At 51.8% G+C, this 11705-nt stretch overlaps 1 protein-coding gene across 1 annotated transcript; it reads left to right on the top strand.

The window, feature by feature from the left end:
• The first annotated feature begins 5217 nt into the window (after window positions 1-5217).
• LOC101420583 (interferon alpha-inducible protein 27-like protein 2A) lies at window positions 5218-10573 on the top strand. Its single transcript, XM_004484370.5, has 5 exons — window positions 5218-5400; window positions 6690-6876; window positions 8185-8214; window positions 8986-9147; window positions 10333-10573. The coding sequence occupies exons 2-5, from the start codon at window positions 6705-6707 to the stop codon at window positions 10410-10412; spliced, it is 444 nt and encodes a 147-aa protein (XP_004484427.2). The 5' UTR covers window positions 5218-5400; window positions 6690-6704; the 3' UTR covers window positions 10413-10573.
• The last annotated feature ends 1132 nt before the right edge of the window (window positions 10574-11705 follow it).

Raw genomic sequence — 11705 nt, 5'->3', positions numbered from 1 at the left:
ATTCCATCAGGCAGCAATTTATTTAGTTTACACTTGAATTCATGAGAGAAAGGGTTACTAATACCAGGACAGGAGACAGTGATGTCCTTGCTCTTGTCTGGCCTGTAGGGGCAGAAGCTATTATGAAATAACCATAGGCAAAGGAAAGGGGTGAGGTTAGGCTTGAAGTAACCATAAACAAAGGAAAGATTAGTTTAGAATTTACACTTAAATAATAGTTTCAGGCTAAATTCACTCAGTTATAATTTCAGTTATTATCTTTCCGCTCTTTCATAATATAAATGCATTTATAAATGATTTTAACTCTTAGTTACAGTTTTTATTAGTTTTTTAAAAACCTGTTAATTTTATAACACTTTTAAACACCTTTCATTCGACTTATAACATATTAAATGAACTTAACCATTACTTTAATTTCTCTTTAAAGGTAAAATAAATCTCTTGCAGTTAGTTTGAAATAAAAGCTACTTTTCAGGATTTGATGAGATAAGACCCTTCTTCAAACACTGAGGAAATGATGAGGTTAAGGCACAAGCTATTTTGATAAACCAGATTTTCTTTGTATACTGATCTTACGCAATTTTAATCATAAAAGTTTCCTTTCACAAACCTTCTACACTTTCAGTATTTATTCAGATTTTGTCCCACACTCTACTCTTTCCAATAATCAATCATTTTATCTTAGGACAAAATCATCTTCTGCTTCCTTAACAATAAAACACACTCCATATATCCCATATACTAAGTTACCAGGCAAACTTCTTACAACATATAATTGCCATTAATACTAAACAAGCTTGTTAAAATAATGAACTTTTCTTCGCTTTTAATACTTAGTAGCATGTAATACCAGAAACAGTTTTTTTGGAAGCAAGTTGGCAGGGGAGGCTGGCTGCCGAATAAGTTTGTTATAAAATTACTTTTTATTATTATTATTATCAATTCAGTTTTTGTTTAATAATGACTTTCTGCAATTAGCCATTTAAATACCTTAATTTAAACAATGCTTTGTAAAACCTTTATAATTATTTATACCTTTAAGACAAATTTTACCTTCACAGAACACATTCTCTTACTTAAAGTTACTACAATACCTTCTAAGAACCTGGGCAGAAAGCAAATATAGTTTGGCTTTGACACCCTAGGGAGGGAACTTTACTGCATTTATTCTGATTCAGCTTTTCACCCCCTTCACTTCCCCCCTTCCAGGCAGTCAGGTGCACAACAATCAAACAGGAATGCAGCTTATGAATAGAAGGTGTGGACTCACTGGAAAGGGGCAAGCCGCTCCCCCCTTTCCAGCTTTCAGCCAAAATGAGCAGACAAAAACTCTCCCAGGGACCCAGCCACCCTGACTGGGGCAGCCCCAACAAACTTGGGTTTGGCGCAGACACAGATGGCCTCCAAGCCCCGGCAAAGGGCCAGACCAGAGACAAGACAGCAGAGCATGCACAAACATCTAGACTCCGCAAACATCCAGACTCCTCAGCTTTTGCCCCAGAATCATTTCACCCCCTTGCCAATGGCAAGGGAGGGCTCCAGGTCAGCTGTAATTCTACTTTACATAAGGACACAACTCCAACACTAGCATTGAGCTGACACAGACAGAAGCACAAAGGTCACTAATCTGACCCACAAGTTTATATATATTTTCACCATGGCTGCCCCCACAGCCATCACAAACCTCAGAACACTTAACATTTGGTATAAAGCGAATTCATTCACAATTTAGCACCATAACAAAAGATTTCAGCTAGACTTTTTCCACTGTTTAAACTTTACACCCAGACCAAGCTCCACCAGAAAAGCGGATCCATTTTCCTGTAACCAAGTTGTTTTTTTTTTAATCTAGACCAATTTCCAGGACATTAGGACTTGAGCCTATAAATAGCCCTTTTTACTAAAATCAAGACTCCACTCCTTTAGTGGATATAACACTAGTACCAGATTCTAACATGCAGTTAGACAAACCCAAAACACCAGGGCTTTTTCCCCATTTTTCTCCAGGACATTAGGACTCGAACCTATAAACAGCCCTTCCTATTAAAATCAAGACTCCACTCCTTTAGTGGATATAAGACTAGTACCAGATTCTAACATGCAGTTAGACAAACCCAAAACACCAGGGCTTTTCCCCGGTTTTTCTCCTTTTCCCAAGCCTAGAGAGAACGGCTTCCCCCCAGCTTTCTGGGGCTACTAGTGTCCTCTCGGGAGGTGATCAGCCTCCCCTTCCTAGCAATTAAAGCTAGGGCCTTCCAGACTGTGCTCACCCGGGGAGTCTTACCTTCTTCCATGTTCGGAGTTCTTTTTCGTTCCCAGAATCTTTCTCTTCAGACCTTCCATTGCCCTTGATTTTTGTCGGGAAGATTCTGGTGGAGCCCACATCTTTTCTGGATTAAATTTAATCCAGGGGCGCCCAGATTCGGGGTTCACCCGAGTCCTCCCGGCTGCCTCGGGGATTTGGAAGGGGCAGCAAAATGCTACCGTCTCTGGCCTTCGTTTGTTATCCCTCCATGGTTGCCAAAAATAATGTAGAATTTGAGAGAAGTTCAATTACTTGAGTATAGAGAGGCCAGGACTCAGGAATGATTTTGAGAAGGAAAAATGGTTTATTGACAGCCAGCTGGACTCGGGAACTTTCTGTTTGAATCCCGAGCCCCAGACAAGATTTTTTTAGTCCCTTTTATACAGAGAGGAAAGGCCAAATGGTCCTTTTGTTTCAGTTCTCAATAGGCTTGAATTAGCATATATTTCCACATCTTAGTAAGCTTTTAGCATGGACCTCAGGCATTCGATAAGCTTTTAGCATATTTGCTTTGCATTTCCCCTGAATACTTAAAGTTTATAGACCTTGCATTGTTAAACTGTCTCCTGCTCACCAAGGGCAGGACTGCAACCTTTCATCATCTCACACCCACAAGTCACAGTTTAGGTTATCTCTGAAGAGACAAAGAGCCTGCCACCCATAGCCCACATCACTGCCTCTCCCTCTACATGCTATGGTAGGGAACCTTACGGAAGAGGAGCCTCCATGGGAGCTGGTGGCTGGAGGAGGTGTGGTCTCCACGGAGGGGATTTCTCCTTTCCCAGATGGGAGGTTGGAACATGGTTGGATGCTGTGGGAATGGTCCAGCAGAGAGGAGGCTTGAGGATGTGGGAGTGAGGGGGCACTGCGGGGGCCTGGCCTTGACCAGGAGGGAGAGCATGGCTCTGGGCCCAGGTGTGTGTGTGGGGCGGGGTATAGGGAAGCCCTTCTGGTTGCCTCTGTCTTCTCAGGTAAACAGGAAGCTGAGCGTGAGGTGAGAGGGAGGAGGTGCAGCAGGTTGGAAGATCAGGGAGAGGTGGTAAAAATGGCACCCTCTCAGGAGGACACAGGAGAACTTGGTAGGGTCAGGAAAGAGAGAGGAAGAGGAGGCGGAGAGAGGAGAGCATGCAGGGGGCATTGTAATGACTGACCTGGAATCTCTCCTGGGAGAGGAGGGCAGGGAGGATGCAGATGGATGGGGGACAGCGGCGGGAAATCCCAGTGTGGCTGAAGAGCTGGGTCGTCTGTCACTCGCCCAGTCGTGATGGCCAGAAGTTGTTGAGATGGGGAATGTGTCCTTGCAGTGGCCACTGGGATGAGCAGCAGCGTAGGATATCAATTCCTGAATTCCTGGAATACATTCCCCAGCAGGAAACATGAGTACAGGGCAGCCAAAGGGGACACCCGCAGGGTGGCAGTCACCTCTTGTCCCCATACCCTTGTGAATGCCCACGACCTCCCAAGGCTGTCTGTTGCCCCCTCCCCTCTGCATCTCCTGAAATGATAGTGACCTGGGTGCCGGAATCCAAAAGTGCCATAAAGGTTTGTTCACTACCCCCAAATTGTATTCATACTGGGGCATATGGCCTTTAGTCTTAGGGTGTGGGAGAGCACTTCTCCACACCCTGTCCCCCACCCCTCCCCCTCAGCCATTGTCAACTTAGTCAAGTCTGGGTAAAAGGGTCCTTCCTGGGGCCAGACTCCTCAGTTAGGGCCAAAGGGAGAGGCGGGAGCTCTGCAGTCAGATCTTCTTGTTCCCCAGGGCAAGCCCTGCAGGAGAGTCCACCTGCTCAGGGCACAAGATCACGTCTTGACAGTGGCGTGGCTTCCCATGACCTGGCCTCCTCCTACCCCCAACCTCAGCCCCTTCTGCTCTCCCTCACGTACCTGCTCCCGCCAGACTGGCCTCCTTGTTGTCCCAACCCCCACCTGGGCTCGCTGCCACTGATGTCCCATCTACGTGGGAGGGCTTTCCCCATAATTCTGCCTGGCTCACTCCTTTGCTCTTCACTGTCTAATAGCCACTATTTTAAATTATCTTGTTTATGTTTCCCCTATCATCTTGTAAAGTACATGATGGTAGATGCTTGGCTCTATTCTTTTCCCTGCTTTATCCACTCAATCACTGCATCAAGCTCTATCCCAGGCTGTGGCATGGTGGGTTTTCAGTATATGCTTTTTGAATAACTGACCATCTGACAACTGCAAGGATTAATATTCTAAAAAAATTACTCTTGAGTCTTCTTTAGAGATTAACATTTATCCTAATATATCTTTGATGATGTTTTTAATGCCCTTTACTAGGTATAGAGCATGTCCTCATCCCCGAATTAAATGACAAAGCATCTTAAATTGATATGGGCTGTAGGGTGTGTGTGTGTGTGTGTAAACTTGCTAAAACTTAAGATTCCAGCATAAGCCATGTGTGCATGCAAACAATAAGAACTACAGCCCCTTCTCTCGTAACCATGCCAACCTTCCAGTCTGCCTAGTTCCCAGAAAGCCGATTAATTAAGATAGGCCCTTTAGGCTTTGGATATTCAGGGAAGATGCAGACTAAGTGTGTTAATTCAAGCTTACCCGGAATGTGGGGGATATGTGTTAATTCAAGTTTATCTGGTACTCAAACACCTAAAACTCTAAGAAACGAACAAAGTCCTTTTGCATAAAAGCACCATTTGTCTCCCCATTCCTACATCCTCTGTATAAAAGGAACCCAAAAATCCTATTCGGAGCTCGGGTTTCGGACAGGAGTCCCCGAGCCCAGCCGGTCATAATCTTTTTCTTTCTCAAAAATATTCCTGAGTCCTGGCCTTCATTACACAATCAATGAATCTTTCTGCTTCCACAACAAAATTAATCAATAATACTTCATACTGTGGCCATATCCCATCTCTTTGGCAACAGATCTGATTTGATCCAGAAAGGGTGGAGTCAAACGCACACAGTTTCCATTTCCCGGAAAACGAAACTTCTCTCATTGGCTGCCTGTGTCCCTTCCGGCTGCTCATAAGTTGAGTCTGGGCTGCCTGGAACATCCCCGGAGCCAGAGTCGACCGGACCTCTCCAAGCTCCCACATCCTCTACTCTTACTGGTAAGGCAGGGAGGGGTGGTGAGCCGCTACGCCCCTCTGTAGCCCCCACCTCAGGGGGTAGTGAGCTGCAAGGGCAGAGGCGAGCCCAGGGTAGGTCTACCCACTGGCCATTCTTTTTCTTTCCAATTGGGTTGCTGCAGCTGTAATTATAGAACTAGGGTCTTGGTTGGGAAGGGCCTTCAGCCCTACCTCCTCCTGGACCTGGGAACATTCAGCTTCATCCATGTCCTGATTTCCCTCAAGCCTCTAGAGGAAGGGAGTAGGAGAGGAGCTAAGTGTTAGGATAAGCCAAAGCAGGGCTGTTACAAAGTCTGAGCTTTGGAAGGGGCTGGACATGGTCCTGGTCACTCTTTGCCACGCAAAGCCTGTGACCTTGGAGGAATCACCTAACCTCTCTGAGCCCATGTTTCCTCATCTTTAAAATGGGGTAGTGATCCCACCTTTCTCTAGTTATGAGGAGATTGCATAGGAGCAGGCACCTATCCCGCCTTGACCATCATGTATGCCTGAAAATGTAAATGACTCCAATTCCTGAATCTGGTGCCTTTTATTTTATTTTATTTTTAAGATTTATTTTTATTTATTTCTCTCCCCTTCTCCCCACCACGCCCCGCCCCAGTTGTCTGTTCTCTGTATCTATTCCCTGCGTGTTCTTCTTTGTCCGCGTCTGTTTTTGTCAGCAGCACGGGAATCTGTGTCTCTTTTTGTTGAGTCATCTTGCTGCGTCAATTCTCCGTGTGTGCGGCGCCATTTCTGGGCAGGCTGCACTTTCTTTCGCGCTGGGTGGCTCTCCTTATGGGGTGCACTCCTTGCGCGTGGGGCTCCCCTACGCAGGGGACACCCTGCGTGGCACAGCACTCCTTGCGTGCATCAGCACTGCGCATGGGCCAGCTGCACACGGGTCAAGGAGGCCCGGGGTTTGAACTGGGGATGGACGCCCTAAACACTGGGCCAAGTCCGCTTCCCTCTGGTGCCTTTTAAAATGCTCCCTGGAGGTTTAAGGGAGTCCCAGAGTCTAAGAAGTTGGTGCTGGGTTCTCAGGAGGAAGGAAGCTCAGCATCTGGGAAAGTCCGATCCCCCTGGCCCTTCCCCGAACACAGATCCTTCTGTGACCCCAAGACTCCCATCCCTTCTTCCTTCATTAGGGCCCTTTCCATGTCCACTGCCCCCACAAGCTTGGAGCAGGCTCCCGAGACCCCTTGCACCCCCCAGTCTTTCAGGATGGTGGGCAGGAAGCCAGGTTTGTGGTCCCATCCCCCATCAAAGCTCTAAACCTCCCACTGTTTCAGCCCCAGTCGAGCGCCATGGTTTTAGCCGCAGTAGGCATCTTGACCTCCTCCCTGGCCAGCATGGGAGGGGTGTTTTCCGGCGTTGGCCTGGCAGCACTTCCATCGGCTGCCAGCATGGGAGGGGTGTTTTCCGGCGTTGGCCTGGCAGCACTTCCATCGGCTGCACTGCCATCAGCTGCCGTAGCAGGTGAGTGTTCCTGGGAGGGGCTGGCGGTAAGTTCAGGCCCATTGTCCTCACTAGTTCCTGCAAGCCTCCCCTCTGGTTTAATTTACTCATTTCTGTTGTTTCTCCCCTTTCATCCCCAATTTCCCTCCCTCAAGTCAAACACTCTTAATATGTCGCCTGCACGTGCAGTTTTCATTGGTGGTTTTTGTGAGTCAGGGCCCAAGTGACAGCCATCTGTGCACCTGCCCCTCCTGTCTGCCAATAAATTTAAGCAGCAAATACTTTCTGACCGGCCTCTTGACTCCTGAATCCCTGGATCCAGACCACATGCAGGTCCCTAAAGCCTTCCCACAGCTCTCTCCCCGGGGAGCTGGCCGAGCTCATTCCTGCTCTCTCTGGAACTCCTGGCCTTAGTTGGCCCCAGAGAAGGCAGCTCTGACCACTGGCTACACTGCCTGCCCCCCAACGAATCATAGTATTGGGGCGCCAGTCCCATGCGTCCTAAACGTGGTCCAGGGCTGGAAGCAATTGCATCCACAGGGGAACATGGAGGTCTTTGGGAAGATCCAGGGGGGCTTCCTGGAGGAGGGAACAATTATTCTGGAACATTCAGCGCTGCTAGGGAGTGCAGAGGAAGCCCACGTCTCCACCACGAGGTGAAGTGCTGGCTGAAGAGCCCCTTCTGGACTTCAGGAGAGATTCCTCTACTTCCCCACTAATAACCCCTGACCCTGCGCAGGGGAACTAACCCCTGGGCTCAGGGAACATGCCCACACTGCCCCGTGCCCCTCTGCCCACGCCCACCACCGTGCCCTCATGGCACTGCCAGTGTCCCACCTTCATGGAATGGCTGCCACAGCCGCCGCTGCCCTCCTTCCCTCAGCTGTCGGGTGTGTGTTTGATTGCAGCGCAGTAGGCTTAGGAAACAGGAGAGAGAAGGATGGATTAATTCTGACCTTCCCCCAATCAACCCCAGTCAACCTACCTAATGACTGAGTTTCCTGGAGTAATGCCAGTCCAGCCCAGTGGCTCCCTCCACTCTAGACTGGGGCTTGTGAATTCATTTGGGGCAGGTCTCTTTTTGCCTCTAGAGTCAGACTGTGCTGCCACAATCAGAAAAACTCAGAACTGGGGGGTGGGGGGGGGGAGGGAGGGTCAGCATCTCAGGAACTCCTGCTTCTCTGGGTGAAGCAGGGAAAGGGCAGGCAGGTATCTTTGCTTCCCATGACTCCCATCCTGGACCAGCCCCTCCCCACCGTGGGTGGTGGGCTCAGGGAGGGAGGGGAGGCCCGTGTGGACGTGCTCACAGAATGTTCTTTTGTTCTCCAGCCAAAGCAGCTGCAGCAGTGACAGGAGGAGGTGAGTGGCTGCAGGGAAGGGGCTCTCGTCCCCACCTGTCCCAGGACCCTGGGTTTTAGGGAGCATCCAGCCTTGTCCGTGTGCGAGTTTCCAACACACCTCAAGAGGATGGGCAGGGCGAGGAGGGGACGATGGAGAGGAGCAGAGACTTGGGGACGAGGAGTGAGCAGTGTCCTGGGGCAGCAGCAGCTGCACTTTAGAGGGCCGCCTTGGCGTGTGCTTGAACTTCTGGCCCGGCTTCCTCCATTGCACAGCGGGGTGATAGTGCCACTCAGGGTGACCGCGAGGACTCCACGGGATGAGATGCAGAGCATGACCACAGCAGGTTCGAAAGGCCATTGCCCAGGTCCCCTGGACCCAGGGGCTTCCAAATTGTGTGGCCCTGGAGGTGCCGCAGGCACTGAGAGGTCACAGGCTTGTTGCTGCCGCAGGCACCGGGCAAGATGTAGCCATTGCTCACCTTGTCCCACTGGTGGGATTTCCTCAGGGAAGACACCCCTGTTCTAGGTGGAAACTGTGACCCCGAGGACAAGTGACTTTCCCCAAGGAAGTTCCTGCCGCCCATTGAACTCATGCTAGAGCCCTGGCTCAGTCACCTCTCGGCCCACCTAACCCGCTCCCTGCACGCGGGGCTTCTGGCCATGCCATGGGCTCTCCCAGGCTCAGAGCGCACCTCCTTCTCCAGACCTCCTGGGGCTGCCCGAGCTTGACAGAGTGCGTGGGGGGTCCATTCCCCTGAGTCCAACCCCAACGTCGGCTCCTCTCCCGCAGCTGTGGCCGTGGGGGCTGCGCCCGTGGTCCTCAGCGCCTTGGGCTTCACCGGGGCAGGAATCGCCGCGTCCTCCATAGCTGCCAAGATGATGTCCGCAGCGGCCATCGCCAACGGGGGCGGCATTGCCGCGGGCAGCCTGGTGGCCACACTGCAGTCAGTCGGTGAGTGCTGGGAGGGCTGGCTGGGGGGAGGTGGGGCTGCCTGGGGGTGGGGACAGGGCTGGCTGGGGGGGAGAACAAGGCTGCTGCGGGAGGCCAGAGCTGACTGGGGAAGGGGCAAGGCTAGCTGGGGGAGGACAGGGCTGGCTGGGGTGGGGACAGGACTGGCTGGGGGGACAGGGCTGGCTGGGGGTGGGGACAGGGCTGGCTGGGGGTGGGGACAGGGCTGGCTGGGAGGGGGCAGGGCTGGCTGGGGGAGGACAGGACTGGCTGGGGGGCAGGGCTGGCTGGGGGGGGCAGGGCTGGCTGGGGATGGGCAGGGCTGGCTGGCTGGGGGGGCAGGGCTGGCTGGGGGTGGGGGCAGGGCTGGCTGGGGTGGGGACAGGGCTGGGTGGGGGTGAGGACAGGGCTGGCTGGGGGGCAGGGCTGGCTGGGGGTGGGGACAGGGCTGGCTGGGGGGGCAGGGCTGGCTGGGGGTGGGCAGGGCTGGCTGGCTGGGGGGGCAGGGCTGGCTGGGGGGGCAGGGCTGGCTGGGGGTGGGGGCAGGGCTGGCTGGGGTGGGGCAGGGCTGGCTAGGGGTGGGCAGGGCTGTCTGGGGGGAGAACAAGGCTGCTGCGGGAGGCCAGAGCTGACTGGGGAAGGGGCAAGGCAGGCTGGGGGGCGGGCAGTGCTGGTGGGGGGAGGGACAGGGCTGGCTGGGGCAGGACCAGAGGCTGGAGGATCCAGCTCAGAGGCTGTGGTCCGGAGGGCAGGGGTTCCTTCTCCATCTTAGCCCCTGTGATCTGCAGTCTGTCCCTCTTCACTGTCTCTCTGGGTTTCCCTGAAGGAAAGGCCCAGAAAGGAAGGAGCCTGGCCTGGGGTGTCGTGACTTGGTTCAGGTCTGCTCTGCCCCAGATAGAATTGCTGGGTCACTTGGGGCCTCCCCTCCCCACAGGGGTCCAACCTTCTTCCACTGAGCGCGGGCAGTCGCCAGCTCTCGGATCCCCCTCCAGCGTTCATGCTATCACGTCGCTGCCTGCCTCTCCCCATAGCAGAAGTCTGGGGGGTTCTGGAGATATAGGGGGAGACGACTGTGGGGGAGGAATCTCTGGGCTTCGGCCTTCCCTAGGGGCCCTGGGGTCTCTGACCTCAAAGTCTGCGGCTCCGGCCAGCCTGTTCCTCTCTGCTCACCCCCTCTCTCTCCCCCAGGAGCAGCTGGACTCTCCCTGTCATCCAACATCATCCTGGGCTCGGTTGGATCTGCTCTCGGGGCCTTGGTGCTGATTTAGTCATAGACCGTGCCCCTCCTCCTCCAGAGAAGAGCACAGCAAGCCTGGCCCAGGAAGGGCTCCTGTGCTGCCCACAACCAGTCCCTGTTGGCAATGTGTCAAATGTGGCACTCCAGCACCCCCACAGCAAAATAAGGAATAAAGGCGAATAGCTGGCACAATTCCCATTGTCCTCCTTCTTGCTCATGGTGGGGCAGGTCCAGCAGTGACCACTGTGATAAGAGGGATTCAGGCTCAGTTCCCTTCTTGACCATGTCACCATTGGGCAGCATGGGGTTGGGGTGAGCTGCAAGGAGTGACAATTTGGAGTCAGGAAGCTGTCCCCTGACCTGCCACTGCCTGCGTGTGTAAACCTGGGTGGCTTTCCTCATTGCAGTCATGACCTGAGAGGTCCCAGCCAGGATGGGTGCTTGGCTCAGTTCCTGTGAGGAGCTGGGAATGGGGGAGCCACATGCCTCTGAGCTGGAGCCCCATCTTCTGCATTCTCACTGTATTAGTCAGGATTCTCTAGGGAACTGTTTCCCTGGAGTATCAACAAGAGTTATCTGTCAATAGCACGCAGTTTTCTAAGAGTCTCTCACGCAGCCGTGGGGATGCCCAAGTCCCAGTTCTGCAGGCAGGCTGCAACCAGGGGCTCCAATGAAAGTCCAGTGAAAGTTCTTGATGAGTTCTAAGAGACGCTGGCTGTCCAAAGATGAACTGGGAAATTCTCACTCAGTACTGGAATCGCTTCCCCATTTAAGGCATTCAACTGATTGGATAAAGCGTCACTCATTGCTGATGGCAATCTCCCTGACTGATGTAATTGCAATCAGCTATCTATGATTTACCACTGCAGTAGAGTCAATGGTGACTAAAGTCCATAATGCCCTTGTATTACAGTTAGCCCAGTGCTTGCTTGGCCAAACAACTGGGTACAGTTACCTGGCCGAGTTGACACAGTGGCCTAACCATCACAGTCCACCCCTTGTGAACTTGGCAGCCATACACATTACTTAAACCATGCTTAGTCTCTAAGTAAAAACAATAACAGACATGCATATATATATATATATATATATATTTCCACCTAACAATGTTCAACTCTCCTGCGTACAACCGGAAACACATTAATTCCATACAGAATAGGGTGCAAGTTCTTGGGTAATACTCTCAAACTTGATATCCTCAAATACTTAGACATGAAACTGATACAACTTGTTAATGTGATAAGGGAAAAGTTTGGGGAAGAAGACAAAAATTTGTTTTGTGTGCATATACAGTCATCATCATAATGAAACAAGGAAGAAAGAT

Source organism: Dasypus novemcinctus, chromosome 3 (genome assembly GCF_030445035.2).
Source record: "Dasypus novemcinctus isolate mDasNov1 chromosome 3, mDasNov1.1.hap2, whole genome shotgun sequence".
Lineage (NCBI taxonomy): Eukaryota > Metazoa > Chordata > Mammalia > Cingulata > Dasypodidae > Dasypus > Dasypus novemcinctus.
The sequence above is the reverse complement of the archived record's forward strand: the minus strand, read 5'-3'. Positions and strand labels throughout refer to the sequence as shown.